At 41.1% G+C, this 21,038-nt stretch overlaps 1 protein-coding gene across 4 annotated transcripts in view; it reads right to left on the reverse strand.

The window, feature by feature from the left end:
• RPAP2 (RNA polymerase II associated protein 2) overlaps positions 1-21,038 on the reverse strand; it is a 152,832-nt gene that overhangs the window by 13,760 nt on the left and 118,034 nt on the right. For all 4 annotated transcript variants that reach the window (XR_009187140.2, XM_071217257.1, XM_004455576.5 and 1 more), the window contains one exon: positions 8,189-8,338. Coding sequence is in view for 3 of the 4 variants with exons in the window: in XM_071217257.1 (XP_071073358.1) it covers positions 8,197-8,338 (142 nt within the window). In the remaining variant the exon portion in view is untranslated. The remainder of the gene's footprint in view (positions 1-8,188; positions 8,339-21,038) is intronic.

A 21,038-nucleotide genomic window follows, 5' to 3' on the forward strand; every position in this document is an offset into this window, starting at 1 on the left:
TGTGTATCCTGCTGTTTTGGGGTGCAGTGTTCTCTATGTGTCTGTTAGGTCTAGTTCATTTATCATATTATTCAAATTCTTTGTTTATTGATCTTCTATCTAAATGTTCTACCTGTTGATAAGAGAGATGTATTGAAGTCTTCAACTATAATTGTAGAGGTGTCTATTTCTCCCTTCAATTTTTAAAAAAGATTTATTAATTCCTCCCCCCTAACCCCCGCTGTCTGCTCTTCGTGTCCATTCACTGTGTGTTCTTCTTTGTCTGCTTGTCTTCTCTTTAGGAAACACTGGGAACTGATCCTGGGACCTTACAGAGTGGGAAAGAGGGGCTCAATCTCTTGCGCCATCTCAGCTCCCTGGTTTACAATTTCTCTTGCAGTGTTTGCCTCATGTATTTTGGGATGTTCTGATTAGGGGCATAAATGTTTATGACTGCTCTTTCTTCTTGAACGATTACTCCTTTTACTAATATGTAGTGTTCATCTTTGTCTCTCAAAATAGTTTTGCATTTAAAGTCTATTTTGTCTCATATCAGTATAGCTACTCCTGCCCTTTTTTGGTTATTGTTTGCTTGTAAGATTGTTTTCCAACCGTTCACTTTCAACCTCCTTGAAGCCCTGGGTCTAAGGTGGGTTTCCTTTTTTTTTTTTTTTTTAAGGATTAATTTTTAAAAATTTCTCTCCCCTTCCCCTTCCCCCCACAGTTGTCTGTTCTCTGTGTCCATTTGCTGCGTGTTCTTCTTGTCCGCTTCTGTTGTTGTCAGCAGCATGGGAATCTGTTTCTTTTTTGTTGCATCCTCTTGCTGTGTCAGCTCTCCGTGTGTGCGGCGCCATTCCTGGGCAGGCTGCACTTTCTTTCATGCTGGGCGGCTCTACTTACGGGGCGCACGCCTTGTACGCATCAGCACTGCACGTGGGCCAGCTCCACATGGGTCAAGGAAGCCCAGGGTTTGAACCAAGGACCTCTCATGTGGTAGGCGGATGCCCTATCCACTGGGCCAAGTCTGCTTCCCATAAGGTGGGTTTTTTGTAGACAGTATATAGATGGGTCATATTTCCTTATCCATTCTGCCAATCTGTGTCTCTTGACAGGTGAATTTAATCCATTAACATTCAGTGTTATTACTCTCAAGGAATTACTTACATTAGCCATATTTTCTTTGGATTTGTGTATGTCGTATGTTGTTTTTATTTCTATTTGGTTGTTCTTAAACTCTCCTCCAACTGTCTCTCCTGTTTTTTTCCTTTCCTCTTGCAGAACTCCCTTTAGTATTTCTTGAAGGGGAGTTTCTTATCGGCATACTCTATTAGTTTCTGTTTATCTGTGAATATTTCGAACCCTCCATCATTTTTGAATGCCAGCTTTGCTGGATAGAGCATTCTTGGCTGGAAATTTTTTTCTTTTAGTATCTTGACTATTTCATACCACTGCCTTCTTGCCTCCATGGTTTCAGATGAGAAATCAGCACTTAAACTTATTGAGCTACCCTTGTATGTGATGGTTCTCTTTCCTCTTGTTGCCTTCAGTATTTTCTCTGCCTTGACTATTGGATAATTTGACAAGTATATGTCTTGGGGTAGGCCCGTTGAGATTTATACTGTTAGAGGTGTGCTGTGCTTTCTGGATGTGTACATCCATCTCTTTCAATAGGTTTGGGAAATTTTCAGCCATTATTTCCTCCAACACCCTTTCTGTCCCCTTTCCCGTCTCTTCTCCTTCTGGGATGCATATCATGCATATGTTTGTGTGTTTTGTGTTGTTATTCAAATCCCTAAGTCCCTGCTGAATTTCTTCTATCTTTTATCAATTCTATAATCTGTTTGATTTCAGATGTACTGTCTTCCACATCACTAATTCTTTCCTCTGCTTCTTCAAATCTGCTGTTATTTGCTGAGTGCTAATTTTTTTTTTAAGATTTATTTTTATTTATTTATTTCTCTCCCCTCCCCTGTTGTCTGTTCTCTGTGTCTATTTGCTGCGTCTTCTTCTTTGTCCGTTTCTGTTGTTGTCAGCAGCACAGGAATCTGTGTTTCTTTTTGTTGTGTCATCTTGTTGTGTCAGGTCTCCGTGTGTGCGGCACCATTCCTGGGCAGGCTGCACTTTCTTTCACTCTGGGCGGCTCTCCTTATGGGGAGCACTCCTTGCGCATGGGGCTCCCCTATGCGGGGCACACCCCTGCATCGCAGGGCACTCCTTGCGTGCATCATTGGGCCAACTCCACACGGGTCAAGGAGGCCCAGGGTTTGAACTGCAGACCTCCCATGTGGTAGACGGATGCCCTAACCACTGGGCCAAGTTTGCCACCTGAGAGTGTAGTTGAGAGTGTATTTTTAATTTCTTGGATTGTGCCATTCATCACCATCATATCCATTATCTTTTTGTGTTATATTTACAATTTCTTCAGTATGTTCTCCAAGTGTTTTCTTAATATCCTTAATCTCTTCCTTCACGTCATTAAGTTGGCCCATGATATTTGTTTGGAGAGCTCGGATTAGCTGTTCAATGTTCTGCTCCTCTTTCTGGTTTTTAATTTATTCACTGAACTGGGCCATGTCTTCCTGATTATTGGTTTGGTTTGTACTTTTTTGTTGCTGTCTAGTCATCATTTTATCTTGGTGGGTTTGTTCAATTAATTAGGTTCTCCCTCTAGTCTCGGGGTTTTTTAGGTGCTGTTTTTTTTGTGTGTTAACTTTTCTCTCTGACCCTTTGTTCTTCTTATTCTATTACTTTGTTGTTGTCTAAGTTACCTTGAAGGAAAAAGATTATGGCCAGGGAATGCAAAAGAAGAAAAAAAAAAAAGTATATTAGTAGTATTGGTAGTAAATGTTAGCAGAAGAACCATATAAGACCTAGCAGAATAATTATTAAACTCATGTAAGCAGTGTATAGTTATAGGAATAAGAAAGTAAAGTACCTACAATGAAATGGGAAACTGAATATGGAGAAGAATGTAGTATGAATTGAAAGACTAGCGTGATCAGGAGAGAGGGACAGAGAAAAGAAAGGACAATAACATAAAGAGTTAATAAAAGATAGAAAACAGAAGTGTTAGAAATAAAAAGCCAGAAAAATTAGGGGTAAACAAAGAGAGGGAATATAAGAGCAACAACAGAAGGTAGAATGTAGAAAGATGTAGGAAGGAAAAGAGATAGCGTTGGTAGCCAAAATCAGTACACACAGAAAAGAGGAGGCTGAGGACGAGGAAGCACAGCAAACAATAAACAAGCTGGCAGCATCTAATTGAAAAAAGGGGGGGGGGGGAGGAAAGAAAGAAAGAAAGAAAAAAGAGGTGGGAGGTTAAAGAGGAAGGAAAGACAAGATAACAAGAAAAAAAACACAAAAGCCCTCAAGCAAGGAGTCAACCAAACAACGAAAAGAAAACCAGACTTCCTGCTTGTGCTATTATTTAGAGAAAATATGAGCCCAGGGAAGCTAATACAAGGATATTATCTATGTTTTCCTTGTCTCAAAGTATCAGCTAATATCCCAGTGGGTCACTATTCTAAGAGGAGCTGGTAACTGGAACAGAGACCTTGTACATTCAAGGCTCAGACTCCTCCACTGAGCCAAACCCTCCTTCAGGGTCCACATACCCCCAAAAAAAGTCCCTTTCCAGGGGCAGGATAGACTCTTTGCAATTGAATAAACTGATTAGGAATCTGTCCTTCCCCCTTTCTCCCTTTCTTCTCTCTCAGGGCAGCAGGAAGCCTGTGTGCAAGCTCCCCTCCGAAATTCAGGTGGGACTCTGGTGAACCAAATCACCACAGAAAATAATGATTCTCAATCTCTTTGAGAGAGAACACCCACACCTTGCTGGGAACCCTAAATATGCTCTTGGACTCCTGCCAAACACTTCCTACTGTCCCCCTTCCTTCAGTGTGTTGCACAGGATTAGTTAATTGCCTGGCTCCACCTTCTTCCAAATGTAACCTACAGAGGTTAGGTTAGTCGGGTTGCCTCCACAGATTTGCCTCTCCCCTCTTCCTGGTTTCTCCTCAAGTCAGTTGGTATTCTCCTTAAAGCTCAAAAAGGGGGATCCAGACAATTGAACCCACACTCATAGGACTCCTCTCCATCCTTCACCAGAACCCTCCCACTCTTGGAGTTTTTCTCTTCTGGCTGTGTGACCGGGGAGGTTTGAGGAAAGCTGTGGCTTCTTGCCCTGGGGGAGGGGCATAAACCCACAGTTTTACCTTGAGCTATCACACTTCTTGTCGAGCTCTCTCCAGATAGATGTTCAGTAGCCTACTGCTTTGTGGGTTCCCAAAACAGCTCACTCAGGCAGGATTTTCTCCCCACTCAGTCATTTTTTGGTAGGAGCGATGATATAGGTGCTCTTACTCTGATGCCATCTTGCCCCACCTCCTCTGCGGTTTCTCTTATTGTCTCTCCTCTCTCTTTTTCCATGTTAGGTCATCTTGCTGTGCCAGCTCTCTGCTCAGGCCAGCATGCTGTGTGGACCAGCACTTGGCGTGGGCCAGCATTCCTCATAGGCCAGCTCTCCATGCTGGTAGCACTCTACATGGGCGAGCTCTCCGCTTGGGACACCTTGACATGCGGGCCAGCTTGCCTTCAACAGAAGGCCCCAGGAATCAAACCCTGGACCTTCCATATGGTAGATGGGAGCCCAATCACTCGAGTCACATCTTGCTTCCCTCACCCTTCAGTTTTGCCAGTGTTTCCCTCATTATTTTTAGGCACCATGGTTAGGTGCATAAATATTTGTTATTTTTTCTTGGTGAATTGACTATTTTATGAATATATAGGATCCTTCTTTGTCTCTTGCAACAGCTTTAGACTTAAAGTCTATTTTGCCAGATATTAGTATAGCTCTTTTTTGGTTATTATTTGCACAGATTTGTCTGTTTGCATCCATTCGTTTTCAGCCTATTTGTGTCTTTGGGTCTAAGGTGAGTGTCTTGTAAACAACATACAGCTCCATTGTGCTTTTGTTCCTATTCTGCCAATCCATGTCTTTTGATTTGGAAGGTTTAATCTATTTACATTCAGTGTTATTACTGTAAAGGCCGTACATACTCCATCCATTTTGTCAAACTCTTTTTTATATATCATATTTTTTGTTGCTCTTTTCTTTAATTACAACCTCCTTTTCTGTATAGTTAATCTTTTGTGATATAGCTGATGGATTCCTTTTCTCATTCCCCTTTTTATATATTTTCGAAATACTTTCTTTGTGGTTACGCTGGGGTTTTTATTACACAACCTACTAATTTGAAAAGACATCAACTTAGTTTCAACAGCATATACATTCTCTGCTCCCAAACTGCTGTTTCCCTTCTTTATGCTGTTTTTGTCCTACATTACTTTTTTTAAAAATGTATTTTTACTTTACTTTTATACATTAACTTCTTTACAATTTGAGTGTCCATTTCCAGGAAATATGACTTTTTTCTTGTTCAGCTGTTTTTTGACTCTTATAGGAATTAAAGAGGAGAGTTATATATTGAGGCTACAATACTACTGGATTTTGCATTTACCCTTTTAGTTACCTTTATTGAAGATCTTCACTTCTTTACACTATGCCAAGCCACTCTTGCCTGTCTTTCCCTTTCAGTGTGAAGAATTTTCTTTAGCAATTCTCGTAGGGCAGGTCTTTTGTTGACAAACTCAGTTCCTATTTATCTGTAAATATTTAGAAATCTTCTTCATTTTTGAAGGATGGTTTGTTGATAAAGAATTTTGGGTTGGCAGTTTTTCTCTCAGTACCTTAAATATATCATACCACTGCCTTTTCACATCCATGGTTTCTGATGGGAAATTGGCCCTTAGTCTTATTGAGGATCCCTTGTATGTGATGACTTGCCTTTCTCTTGCTGCATTCAGAATTCTGTTTTTATCTTTGGTATTTGACATTCTCATTAGTATTTGTCTCAGAGTAGGTTTATCCTCTTTGGAGTACATTGCATTTGGGCATTAATATTTATGTCTTTCATAAGAGTTGGGAAATTTCTGGACATTATTTCCTTAAATATTTTTTCTACCCTTTTTCCCATTTCTTATCCTTCTGGGACACCTATGGTGCATGTTTGGATGTCTCATGCTGTCACTCAAGTTCCTTAGCCACTGTTCTATTTTTTCTAGTCATATCTCCATTTCTTCTTCTGAGTGCATGATTTCAATTGTCTTCTAGTTTGCTTTCTCTACTGCCTTTTCAAATCTGCTTCTATGCATCTAGTGTATTTTTAATGTCAATTACTGTGCCTTTCTTCCCCATATTTCTGTAATGTTTCTTTAAACTTTCAAATTCTTTATGTTTACTTGTCTTCTTAATATCCATTAGCTCTACATCCACCATTAGTTTCTTTCTATCCATATTGTCCTTCATCACCTTGAATTGATTTAGGAGATTTGTTTGAACTTCTTTGATTAGTTGTTCCAAATTCTGTGTTTCTCCTGCAGTTTTTTTTTTTTTCTTCTTCTCCTGCAGTTTTAATTTGTTGCCTTGACTGAGCCATTTCTTCATGTTTCTGAGTCAGACTTGTAATTTTTTGCCAATGACTGGGCATCTGATTATTTTGATGCCTTAACTCTGAAGGTCAGTTTCTCCCTCTTGCCAAGAATTTTTTTTGATTGGATTTGTGTTAAGGGTATTCTTTGAAATTTGGTTCAACTTATTCCAGACCTGTAGGGTAGCCCATGCTTGTTTAGGTTTTCTTAGCTCTTCTGTACCTGACTCTTGTCCTGGATATGTGATACAAGTTTTAAGATTGCCCTTTTGTGTACAACTGTTTCACATCTTGTAGAAAGCTTTATTTCCTCTGCTCCTTCTCCAGGAATCTTGATCTGTTTTATTGTTTTTGTGATGAATTTTCTCTCCAGATCCTAGGCTTTGTTTAAATTCTCTCCTTCACTAGTGCACCCTTTTCATTACTGGGATCCATCCTTTCTTACAGCAGTTCAGTTTCCCAGTGCCCCCCACCTTTTTTTTTTCTTCCTATGAGGCTTTTCTGCCTCTGGTTTCTTCATCGTTAGAGTATCCTTCTCCAGGGAGCCAAATGGGATAAATTGAGAAAGGTCTGTTTTGCATTTAGGTGGCCAAGCAAATAGGAGACTGGAGTGTGTGTACCTTTTGCCAACAGTTCTGCCATAGTCTCTTTTTCCTCTGGGGAGACTTTTGTACTGGGTCTCCTCAGTTACTTGTGTTCCTCTCTGGGTCACTGTGGACTCGGGTCCATGTGCCTGCATATGTGTGGGGTTCTACCCTGCTGCGGGGAGTGGTTCTATAGTCTGCATCCCTGGCAGGAAGGACCTGAGCTGTGCTGCCTCTATGTGACTCTTTTTTTTTTTTTTTTCAAATATTTAAAAAAAATTTATTTCTTTCCCCTTCCCTCTCCCCTCCCCCATTGTCTGCTTTCTGTGTCCATTTGCTGTATGTTCTTCTGTGACTGCTTCTATCCTTATCAGAGGCACTGGGAATCTGTCTTTCTTTTTTTTTTAAAGATTAATTTTTTAATTTATTTCTCTCCTCTTCCTCCCCCCCTCCCCGCCCCCGAGTTGTCTGCTCTCTGTGTCCATTCGCTGTGTGTTCTTCTGTGGCTGCTTCTATCCTTATCAGTGGCACTGGGAATCTGTGTTTCTTTTTGTTGCGTCATCTTGCTGTGTCAGCTCTCCGAGTGTGTGGCACCATTCCTGGGCAGGCTGCACTTTCTTTCACGCTGGGTGGCTCTCCTTACGGGGCGCACTCCTTGCGTGTAGGCAGGGCACTCCTTGTGTGCATCAGCACTGTGCATGGGCTAGCTACACACGGGTCAAGGAGGCCCAGGATTTGAACCGCGGACCTCCCATGTGGTAGGCAGATGCCCTATCCATTGGGCCAAGTCCGCTTCCCCTATGTGACTCAAGTTGTGTTGGACAGAGTAAGTAGGAGGTGATCCAGACTGGCAGGTCTGGGATGTAAATCTCCTACCTGATTTTAGTGTTTTTGTTTTTCTTCAATTCAGTGTTTGTGGAGTCCTTCTCCAGTCAGTATTATACTTCAGAGCTCCAAGCAAGTGGGATTTGTCCTTTTATTATTTGATTCTGAGGGGACATTTTTCCAAGGGATGTCTTATGTCACAATGTTGATGTCGTCACTGCACTTGATATTTAGGGTTTTCAATATGAGAAAAGAATCCACACAGGCAACAAATGAAAACAAATCAGTAAACTAAAATACAATCCAACTTACCACTCTGATTAACAGCTGGTTCTAAATATGATGGTTAAACTTTCAAGGTCTTCATTCTTTAAATGTAACTCTTCAAGGAAGGTGGTTATAAATTGTGTAAATAGCACATTTTCCTGAGAATTCTTCTGAATGCCAAGAATCGGGGTCAGTCTGAAACAATCAGAAATACTAAATGCATATTCATGAAATGGGAAGGTACAGGGGTATGCCCAACTGCCAGAGGTAATTTTGTGAGGGTTATGAGGTCTCTCTGATTTAACAAAACTACCAGAGAGAAAAGAAAAGGTTTTACTAACAAAGCCAGAAGAGAAATATCAGAAAAAGACTGAAGGATCAAGCATATTGGTAAGTATGGAATGAAGTCTAAAAGCCTGAATCTATAATATGTCAGAAGCAAAAACATAACATTTTACCTGCCTATTATCATTTTGATCAGAGGTAAGAGGTGGTTGTAGCTTTTGCCAAAGATGATACTAAGAAACTGCTAGGAGGGACAGATGCAGGACATTATATATCCTGCCATAACTCACTGAATGGACTGGGGGAGAGTGTAAACTACAATGTAAACTATAATCCATGTGGTGTTGCAGTTCTCCAAAACGTATTCATCAAATGCAATGAATGTGCAATGCTGATGAAAGATTGATGTGGGAGGAGTGGGTGTGGGAGTGGGGTATATGGGAACCTCATATATTTTTTTAAAGTAACATTTTGTGTGATCTATGTATATTTTTAAAAAGACAATAAAAAATTGCTAAAAAACCCCACAACTGCTGGTTTTTTTTTTCATCCCCCCTTCCCTTGCAGCTTTTTGCATGCTGTCTGCTCTCTGTGTCCATTCACTGCGAGCTCTTCTTCATTTCTGGGTTTCTTTTTTAAGGTACATGCTGCCCTAATGATTAGCCTGTCTACAGGTGTTAGCCTGAACGGAGTTTGAGGACCTAAGGAGCACTATACTGAGCTTGAAGACAGGGTTCTATCTAGTCTCCTTTGTCAGCAGTGACCAGGGGAGAGGGATTTGTAAACTGCAAAGCATTGAGCAACACAGTTTCTACTTGTGCTTAGAACCAGGCCCAGTGATAAATGAACAAAGACTTATTACTGGAATCTATTTTTTCCACTGTTAATAATGATCTCATAATTGCCACATCTGAAAGCCTCTTCTGAGTTCTCTTCCTATCACTCCAAAAAGTGATGTCTAAAATTCTCCTGTTGGCTTCTAACCCTGACTCCTTATGATGTCCCTTGTTGGTATATATATGTATATATATGTATTTTTTTTTACCACCCCATTAATTAAAGGCCTAATGTTAGGTTTTATGTTGATCCTTTTCATACTATATCTAACTTCCTGTCTTGGACCATCAATGATTCAAATCTCTAACTACAGTCCTGAGATTTTTCTCTTCTTGGATGTTCAAAAGATACCTCAAAGGCACTATATTCAAACCTGAATTTGTGACCTTTCATTTCCATCAAAACCTTCTTGGATTAGAAACTTCATTCATCTCTGATTCTTATTCCTTAGTGCTTTATGTCCAATCAATTGCCAAGTCCTACAGAATCTCCACCCGGGTTCCTCTTGAATCTGTTTCATTATCAAACTATGGCCTGTGGGCTAAATCTGGCTTACTGTTTTTGTAAATAAAGTTTGACTGAAACACAGTCATGTTCATTTGTTTATATATTGACTATGGCTGCTTTTGTGCTATACCAGCAGAGTTGAGTAGTTGGACCTGTAAGGTCAGTTGTAAAGCCAGAAAAATAAGTCACTAATATAATGCCTTGTATACTATGGCTCTTTAGAATTAGAGCAATTAAAACAGGAGATGAGGAATCCAAAGGAACCATTTGATCCTTGCATTCATGGTTTTAGGATATTCAGGGTCTAGTCTATCAAAAATCCCTGGAACACTAGATCAATGAAGAATATCTTAAGTTATCAAAATGTCTTAAGTTATCAAGATGTCTTAAGTTATCAAAAACATCACATAATTTTTTCTAGCTGGAAAAAGTATTTACCCTGGCTTTCTCTACTCCAACTATACTGGTCAACCTTGTTACTCTCTCTCTCTCTTTTTTTAAAGATAGATAAATAGATAGATAGATAGATAGATAGATAGATCCATCCCCCCCCTCCAGGTGTCTGTTCTCTGTGTCTATTTGCTGCATCTTCTTTGTCCACTTCTGTTGTTGACAGCGGCATGGGAATCTGTGTTTCTTTCTGTTGGGTCATCTTGTTGTGTCAGCTCTCCATGTGCAGCACCATTCTTGGGCAGGCTGCACTTCGCGCTGGACGGCTCTCCTTACGGGGCGCACTCCTTGTGCATGGGACTCCCCTTCGCGGGGCACACCCCTGCATGGCAGGGCACTCCTTGCGCGCATCAGCACTGCGCATGGGCCAGCTCCACATGGGTCAAGGAGGCCCGGGGCTTGAACCACGAACCTCCCATGTGGTAGATGGATGCCCTAACCACTGGACCAAGTCTGCCACCTTGTTACTCTTTAATTATGCTGAGGTTGTATGTCTCCACCTCAGGGGCATGACACTAGAGATATTATTTTCAGGGAATGATCTTCCTCCAGATCTCTGAAAGGCTTGCTCTTTCATGTGATTAAGGTTTGTTTAAATGTCAACTCTCCAATTTGAAATCCACCCTTACGCTACTCTTACCTTCTCTATTTCCTTACTCTGCTTTATTTTTCTCTACAGTCCTTGGTATGGCCTGACTATATTATATACTTGTTTACAGTCTGTCTCCCATGCAAAAGAATATGTCATGAACACAATGGCTCCATCTATCTTGTTCACTGTATTCCTCATTCCTAGAGAAGTATACTATCCATAATCAATAATTATTTGTTGAAGGAAGAAATAGCTTAAGAGAGGTCCTGCACTGATTAAGATGGCAGTGTGAGTCACTTCAGGGCTCCATCCCCCCACAGAAGCTTTGAACAACCAGCAAGAAATGGCAGAAACATCTTTCTCAGGGTTCCAGAAAATAAAAGACCTCAGTAATAGGGTGAGTAACTAGTCATGAAAAAGACTTCTCAAAAGTGGTATGATCTTGTGGTACCCTGGATGGACCTTTCCCTATCCCTCACTGCCTGGATGCATCTATGTTTGGCCCATTCTGTCTGGTGGTGGCCTGATGGACTTGATGTCCCAAAACTTGTCCTGCATGCAAAAAGCTCTCCTATAAAATGCTATAGGACATACCAGACAAAGACTTTTTAAAAATGGTCCTAAAAATGCTCTAAGAGCTAAAGGAAAACATGGACAATGAACTAAAGGAAATTTTAAAAATCATGGATGAACAAAAAGAGAACATCATTAGAAAGATGGAAATTATGAAAAGGAACTGAAGAGAGCTGAAGTCCACAGTAACAAAAGTTAAAAATTCCCCAGAGGAAGTCAACAGCAGATTGGAGCTGGCAGGAGAAAGAATTAGTGAATGTAAAAATAAGATAATTGAATTCAACCAGTTTAAGGAACAGAAAGAAGAATAAATAAAAATTAAAAAGAGCCTTAGAATCTGTGGGACACTGTGGTGATTTGGAGCTATGTACCCCAGAACAAGATGTTCTTAAACTTAATCTATTCCTGTGGGTATGAAACCCTGTAAACAGGACCTTTTGATGACATTACTTTAGAGAAGGTATAACCCAGGATGGGTCTTAATTCTATTACAGAGGCCTTTTGGATAAAGTCATAGAAAGCAAAAAGCTACAGAGGGAGCACCCAGATCTGAAAGTCAGTGGAATTGGAAGAGAAGGGAGAGGCCAGGAAAGGGTGCCATATGCATTCCCAAGTGACAGAAGAGCCAACGACCAAGGATCTCTGGCAGCCAGCCCAGAACACCAGTCTCTGTGATGCCTTGATGATGCCTTGATTTAGACTTCTCCTAGCCTCAAACTGTGAACCAATAAATTTCCACTGTTTAAGCCAACTCATTACATGGTATTTGTTTTAGCAATGAGGAATCTAAAACATAATACCAAGTGTCATGATATATGCCTTGTGGTAGTCCCCAGAAGGAGAAGAAAGAGAAAAAAAGGGCAAAGAGAATATTCAAGGAAATAATGGCTGAAAACTTTCCAACTTTAGTGAAACACATGACTATAAATATCCAAGATGTTAAAAAAACTCCAAACAGAATAAACCCAAGTAGACACATGCAGTGGCATATTAGAATCGGATTGTTGAATGCCAAAGATCAAGAGAAAATTTGAAAACTGCAAGAGAGAAGCAACATGCTATATATGGGGAAACTCAGTAAGGTTCAGTACTGATTTCTCATCAGAAATCATGATGGCAAGAAGGCAGTAGGAAAACATATTTAAGGTGCTGAAAGCAAAAAATTGCCACCCAAGAATTTTATATTCAGCAAAACTGTCTTTTATGAATGAGCGAGACATTCCCAGAGAAAAAGCTGAGGAGTTCATCACCACTAGATCAGATCTACAAGAGATGCTAAAGGGAGTTCTGCAGGTTGAAGGTAAAGGAAATAGACAATAGATCAAAGCTGCATGAATAAATAAAGATCTCTGGTGAAACATGGGGCAATATAAATGCCAAAGCTACTGGAATTTTGGTTTGTAATTCCACTGTTCACTTCATACAGGTCTGTGGTGGTCTGAAGCTGTATGTGACCCAGAGAAACATATTTTTGAATCTTATCCATTCCTGTGGGTATGAAGCCATTTAAAGTGCGAATTTTTGATGAGGTTACTTCAGTTAAGGTGAGTGTGGCCACTTCCAATCAGGATGGTCTAGTTCCTTTTACTAGAGTCCTTTATAAATGGAATGAGTTCAGATGTGAGAGGAAAAAATCAAACAAAACAAAACCACAGGAGGCAAGAAACTGAACCCACAAGAGATCGGAGAGACCAGGAGATGCCATCATGTGCCTTGCCAGGTACAAGCTAAGGACCCTAGGATCACCTGCAGCTCGCCCCCAGAATGCCACAATCTTTAGGGAGAAAACATTGCTTTGATTTGGACTTTCTTTTCACTTCAAAAGTATGAACTAATAAATTCCTATTTTTTAAGCTGACCCATCCCATGGTGTTTGCTTGAGCAGCCCAGGAAACTAAAACAAGAACCTAAAAGGTTAATATTAAGAAATCAGTGCTTTTTGGACTCAGTGTATAAACACACAATTTATGTGTGTCGAAGAAGGAGTAAAGGAACATAAATTGTGTATATTATTGAAATTAAGTTGGTATCAAAGAAAACAAGATTTTAACAGATCTAGGATTTTAAATTTAAGACCAATGGAAGTACAAAGAAAATATTGGAGAAGTTGAAGCTCAGAGACAGAAATTAAGGTACAGGTTGCCGGGGTGGGAGGCAGGAGGTATACGAGTTAATTCATAATGGGTATAGGATTTCCATTTGGAGAGGGAGGAAAGTTTTAGTAATGGAAGGAGGTGAGGGAACTTACTGCAATAGCATGAATCTGACTGATCCCTTTGAAGGATATGCTTGGGCATGATTAAGATGGGAAAGTTTATTTTGTGCATATATTCCTATAATTAAAAAAAAAAAAGAAAAGCATCTTAAGGGGAATGACAATTAAATGCAATTCATGATGCCAGAAGGGACCTAGCAAGGGAGGAGAAAAGGCTCAAAGGAACACTATTGGTACATATGAAAAAACTGAAGTATAGATTGTAAACTTTGTATCAATGTTAAATTGCTTAAACTTGATGACTGTACTTAAGGTGCTTACTCTTAAATGAGTATCCTTAGCCTTAGGAAATGTACATGGCAGTAATACTTATTCAAGAAGCATGATGTATACAACCTACACTCAAGTGTTTAGAAAATGTAACTGATGAATAGACAGAATGATACTGAAAATGTGGCAAAAAGTTAATATTGGTGGATCTGAGTATCTAAGGGGTAGGAGTATGTTGGCCTTCCCAGTACAGGGTTTGTATAAGTTTTGTAACTATGCTGTTTAAGTTTCAAAATAAAAAGTAAAAAAAAAAAAAAAAAAAAAAAAAGCTTAAGAGGGCACTTATTTGTTGTGCTTACTGGAATGATTTTCTTTTTTCCTCATAAAATGTTCCTCCTCTCATTTGCAGAGGAAGGAAGGGAAGAAATATTTTCTTTTTTCTTTTTTTTTTTTTATATGTGAAAATTGTAATTTACTAATTCAATCAGAATTGCCACAATCACAGAATTAATGCATGTACAACTCAAGATTGGTTCACATCTAATAGTGCACAGTGTTTCAACCTAAAGTTTGGGCATTAGCTTATATTTGAACATTACATGAAATACATTCCTCCTATGATAGCTTGATATTATTTATGAATTCCAAAAACATATTGATTATGGTTGTAAACTGGTCTGTTTCTCTGGGCATGATACCTCTCTGATTGTACTGAATTAAAAAGTTTCACTGTTGAGCTGACACAGCAAGGTAATGCAATAAAGAGACACAGATTCCTGGTGCCACTGACAAGAATGCAAACAGACAGAAGAACACACAGCAAATGGACACAGAGAATGGAAAACTGGGGGAATGAAGGGGGAGGGGAGAGAAATTTTTTAAAAAACTTTTTTAAAGTTTCACTTTTATTTTATTAAATCAAGATGAGGTGGACACTTACTCATGTAGAACACAGAATAAGATGCAGAGAAGAACATAGGGGCAAAAAGACCGCGCCATGGACATGGCAGAGGCTCCATGAAGAGAAATGAGCTTGAAAGACTATCTGAGGAAATAGATTAAAATTCCCCAACTCTCACAAAAGAAATGACCTACATGTCCAAGAAGCCCACCATACCCAATCACAATAAATCCAAATAAACCAACTCCAAGACACATATACTCAGAATGACAAATGTCAAAGATGAGAAAATTCTGAGATCAATAAGGGAGAAGCAAACCATCACTTACAAGGGATGACCAGTAAGACATATGCAGATTTCTCATCAGAAATCAAGGAGGCAAGAAAACACTGGTATGACACAATTAAGAGACTAAACGAGAAAAACTGCCAACCAAGAATCTTGCATCCAGCAAAACTGTCCTTCCAATATGAAGATGAGTTTAAAATGTTCACAAACAGAAACTAAGAGAGTCTGAAATAAATAATCCATCTTGCAGGAAATATTAAAGGAAGATTTAGAGCCTGAAAGAAAAAAGAGGAGGCAGACTTGGCCCAGTGGTTAGGGCATCCGTCTACCACATGGGAGGTCCATGGTTCAAACCCTGGGCCTCCTTGACCCATGTGGAGCTGGCCCACATGCAGTGCTGATGTGCTTAGGGAGTGCCATGCCACACAGGGGTGTCCCCTGTGTAGGGGAGCCCCATGCACAAGGAGTGCACCCCATAGGGAGAGCCTTCTAGCACAAAGGAAAGTGCAGCCTGCCCAGGAGTGGTGCCGCATACACGGAGAGCTGACACAAGATGACACAACAAAAAGAAACAGATTCCTGTGCCACTAACAACAACAGAAGCGAACAAAGAAGATGCAGCAAGTGGACACAGAGAACAGACAACCAGTGTGGGGGGGAAGGGAAGAGAAATGAATAAATAAATCTTTCAAAAAAAAAAGAAAGAAAGAAAAAGGAGAGAGGGGCTTGGAGAAGAGTATAAAAGAATAATAGGAAGAAAAACCAAAGGAGTAAAAAGACAAACCAAAGTATAATAGGATATATGAAAACCGAAGGATAAAATGGTGTGGAAATCAATATTGCATTTACATAATATTATTGAATTTGAATGTATTAAACTCACCAATCAAAAGATATAGCTGACAGGATATATAAAAAATCATGAGCCATCCATATGCTGCTTACAAGAGACCCAACTTAGACAAAGCTACTCCATGAAAATACTAACCAAAAAAGAGCAGGGGTAGCTGTACTATTATTGGACAAAACAGACTTTAAATGCAAAAAAAAAGTTATAAGAGATAGGGAAGGCCTTTAATTTTAATAATAAAAAGGGACAATCGACCAGGAAGATATAACAGATATAAATATCTATGCATCTAACCAAAGTGCCCCAAATTACATGAGACAAACTCTGGCAAAGCTGAAGGGAGAAACAGACATCTCTACAGAAATCATTGGGGACTTCAACACCTCACTCACATCATTAGCTAGAACAACTAGACAGAAGATCAACAAGGAAATAGAAAACTTAATATGATAAGCAAGTTAGACCTAACAGACATATAAAGAATGCTGCATCCAAACTCAGCAAGTTATCAATATTTTCACATGCCCATGGATTCATCTTGAGGAAAGACCACATGTTAGAACACAATGCAGCTCTCAAAATATAAAAAGACTGAAATTATACAAAGCACATTCTCAGATCATAAGGGAATGAAACTAGAAATCAATAAGAGACAAAAAAAAAAAAAAGGTAAATTCGCAAATGTGTGGAGACTAAACAACACACTCCTAAATAAGCAGTGGGTCGAAGAAATTGCAAGCGAAATCAGTAAACGTACTGAGACAAATGTAAGTGAGAAAACAACTTATCAAAACTTATGGATGATGGGTGGGGCAAAATGGCATCTGAGTGAATGCACCTCATAATCTCTCCTACAAAGAAGCAGCTGAGTAAGGTTGGAGTCCTGCTGGACTGGGCTGTTTCAGGGGCTAGCAGGGCAGGAAGTGTCTGGGTGTCGATTTGGTGAGACAGTGACAGAAGAGATTCTTGTGAGAGGTGGAACTTTGGGTTTCTGACACAGAGGTCAGAATTTGTAGGCATAACACTTCCCCCTAGGGCTGGCAGCTTGGCTGCATCGATCCCTGAAAACTCTGTTGTGCTGCAGGGTTCCCAAACCCTGAGTGGGCTGTTTCAGGAGCTAGCAGGGCAGGAAGTATCTGCATGTAGATTTGGCAAGACAGTGACAGAAGAGATTCTTGTGAGAGGTGGAATTTTGGGTTTCTGACACAGAGGTCAGAAGTTGTGGGTGGGACCCCTCCCCCTAGGGCTGGTGGCCCAGCCACAGCAATCCCTGAAAACTTTGTTGTGCTGCAGTGTTCCAAGGCCCTGTGTTTACCAGATGCATGGTTCCCAGGTCTGTATCCCCTAAATCCTGGTAGCCCACGCTCCAGAGACTCACACACCTTGAGTCTGCAATATCATGGAATTCCCATTCCTGAATCCACTGCGGCCTGAGGTCCATCAGGTCCTTGATCACCCTAGATGTCCAGGTTTTTTGTTTTTTGTTTTTTCTCCTTGAGTGTGGAGGAGTGTACAAGCTGACTTGGGGAGAGTCTGCAAAGAAGGCAGAGGTGAATCTGCTGAGAAAGACCAATTTACCAAAACGTCCTGGGATTGGAAACTTGGTCTGGGAGAAGGTGGAGTCAGAAAATCAATTAGGTCTCCACTGGCACACCTAAGGGGGAGGGACTGTAGGACATGCTATCCAAGCTTCCAATAGAATATTTGCAATTTCTGGTGAGGTGTAGGTGCTCTCATGCTGGAAATAAAGAGTCATTGTCTTCTGTGCTGAGTTGGTTCAACAAGGACCCACTTAAATCTCCGACTGGACCTCTCAGGCAGCTTTCCTGCTGCCCGCTGCGCAGGTGGGACACGGGGTTCCCCAGGGCGGGCGAGCGCTCCCCGCACCCCTCCGTGCGCCTGACACTGGGTCCCTCCTGCCCTCGGGCTCGCAGGGGTGCCGCAGGAGCGTGCAGCAGGTCCGGGGGCGCGCGCCCAACCGCCGCCAGCTGTTAAAGGGGCAAGAAATATTTTCTTGACTCCTCTTTCTGCATGCAAATAGCAGCACCTCTTTGTGACAATATTTCAGAACACCAATCAGTGGGTAAGCATTAAATTTGTCAGGGAGATGAATAATTAAATCAAGACCTATATCTTTTTCTTGCATTTCCCCTCCTCACTTCCACCTGGTCCTAGAACTTAGTGCTGTATAGGAAGACTCAAGCTTGGCCTAGAGTAAATAGTGCTATGTGCCATTCTGGTTGTCTGGAATTGTGTGCACCCTAGAAAATCAAGTTCTTAAAGCTAATCCATTCCTATGGGTATAAACCTATTTTAAGTAGGACCTTTTGAATAGGTTGCTTTAGCCAGATTTGGCCTAGGGTGGAGCTTACTCTTCTTACTTCTATGTAAACAGGAAGAATACAGAGAAGAATAAAGAAAGAGAAAGCCATGGAAGCAAGAAGCTAAAAGCAACAAAACGTGGAAGATAAGGGAGAGACTACCTATGCTGCCATGTGCCCTCCCATGTGACAGAGGTGTCCTGGATCACCAGCAGCTGGTCTTCAGAAACAAAGAATAGTCTTGATGATGCCTTGACTTGGACATTTTCATGGCCTCCAAACTGTAAGCTTGCAAACTAATAAATTCCCATTTTGAAAACCAACCAATTTCATGGTATATTGTTTTCAGCCACCTAGCAAATGAAAATAGCCACTGAGCAGGCTCTGTTTATAGCTTTAATTTGCTTCTGCAGAGGAAACTGTGGAGCAAGAGGCTGGATCCCCAGTGATTTCTTGGTCCCTTCTTGTTATGGATTGAATCATGTCCCCCATGAAGACATGTTCAGGTTCTAACCTCTAAACCCGTAGATATGAAACCATTTGTAAATAAGATTTTTGAGGATCTTGTCAGTTAAGGTGAGGTCAAACTGAATAAAGGGTGACTTTAATCCACAGAGGAAAACTAGACATAGGAGAAAGAGACAGTAGGAGATAGATGGCATGTGACAGAGATAGAGACTGAATAGTGGCCAGCATAGCATGCTACCACCAGAATGCTACAGACTTCAGAGAGAGCATGATCCTGCTGATACCCTGATTTTGGCCTTCTGGCCTACAGAACTGTAAAAAGATAAATTCCTGTTGTTTAAGCCAATCATCTGTGGTATGTTTTAGCAGCCCTGGCAAACTAAGGCACTTAGTTTGTTCAAAAATACCTGAGCCTAGAAGCGGCTGTGGCTCAGTGAGCTGGGCTCCCGTCTACCATATGGGAGGCCTTGGGGCCTCCTTGTGAAGGCAGGCTCGCCCGCATGCTGTGGAGAGCTGCTGGCCTGGATGCTGCGGAGTGCCACCGGCCCGCAAATGCTGTGGAGAGCCGACTTAGCAAGGTGACACAACAAAAAGGGAGAAAAGTAAAACGCAGAAGAGTGAGAAGGGAATGGACACAGAGAGCAGACAGCAAGCAAAAGCCATAACGGGGGGAATAAAATTTAAAAAAACAAAGAAAATATAAGCCTTGGACTTCTGGGTGGGCAGGCAGGGCTCAACTCACACAAAAAGAGTAGAGGAAGGGCAAAAAGCTATCTAAGGGAGCTGCTTTGAGGATCTGCAGACCAGGAGAATGATGTACAACGTCGAAGAGAGCAAGAAACAGAGAGATTAAGAAGCTGAAACAAAAACTGTGAGTTATAAGCCCCTATAGGAGGGAATGACGCACACCCCTGCGCTCTCCCCCACCCAAGGCAAATAGCCTGGATAGACCTATGGCTCACTGCAGCCAACGAGAGGGAAACAGACATCTTCCTCCCTGGGAAGAGGGAAGTGAGGTAAAGGGCAGAAGTGGTTTTCTTGTGTTTGGCCAGCAGAGCCGACTTTGAATCTTGGTTCTGGGTAGACCAGAATCATGGGTAAGTGGAGGATGAAAGAGACACCTCTGCAGAACGATTCGCTGACAGTGCCATCTGCTGGATGATTGAGAAACTGCAAGGAGAAAAAATGCTTTCCAGAGTCTCTCCTCCTAGACCCCTTAGTTCAGATCTGGGCCCCATTAGTGAGTCCCAGGCCCTATTTTGATAACTTAAGCTGGGCAATTTTAAAGACTTAGAATAAGTAGACCCAAAAATCAAAGAAGAGCCATGAAACAAAACCACCAGACAAGAGAGAGAAACTGTTAGAATAAATTCACCAACATAATCAGATGCCTAGACATCAGGAAAAAAATTACAAGCTATATAAAGAAACAGGAAGAAATGGCTAAGCCAAAGGAACAAACCAAAAATCCTCATAAAGTGCAGGATTTAAGACAACTAATTGACGATAATAACACAAATCTCATAAATCAATTCAAGGAGTTGAAGGAAAATATGGCTAAAGAGATAAAGGGTATTAAGAAGGTGGCAGACTTGGCCCAGTGGTTAGGGCATCCATCTACCACATGGAAGGCCCGCGGTTTAAACCCCAGGCCTCCTTGACTTGTGTGGAGCTGGCCCATGTGCAGTGCTGATGTGCGCAAGGAGTGCCGTGCCACGCAGGGGTGTCCCCTGTGTAGGGGAGCCCCATGTGGCCCCTGTGAGGAGAGCCACCCAGTGACAAAGAAAGTGCAGCCTGCCCAGGAATGGTGCCGCACACACAGAGAGCTGACACAGGAGGATGCAACAAAAAGAAACACAGATCCCCCTGCCTCTGACAACAACAGAAGCGGACAAAGAAGACACAGCAAATAGACACAGAGAACAGACAACTGGGGTGGGAGGGGGGGCAGGGGAAGTGGAGAGAAATAAATAAATAAATAAATAAATCTTGAAAAAAAAAAAAAAAGGAGACACAGGGTGAGCATAAAGAACAATCTGAAAGGTGCAAAAAAAAAAGTAACAGAGCTTATGGGAATAAAAGACACAGGGGATGAGATTAAAAATACCTTAGAGGCATATAACAGCAAGTTTGAATTGGTAGAGGACAGAATTAGTGAATTAGAGGACTGAGCATCTGAACTTAAAAAGACAGGATAACAGAAAGAGAAAAGAATCAGTAACTAAAATGACAATGTGAAATGCACAAACATAAACATTATCAGGGTCCCAGAAGGAGAAGAGAGCAGAAAAGGGGCAGAAAGAGTATATGAGGAAATACTGACTGAAAACTTCCCAA

This window comes from Dasypus novemcinctus, chromosome 9 (assembly GCF_030445035.2).
Source record: "Dasypus novemcinctus isolate mDasNov1 chromosome 9, mDasNov1.1.hap2, whole genome shotgun sequence".
NCBI lineage: Eukaryota > Metazoa > Chordata > Mammalia > Cingulata > Dasypodidae > Dasypus > Dasypus novemcinctus.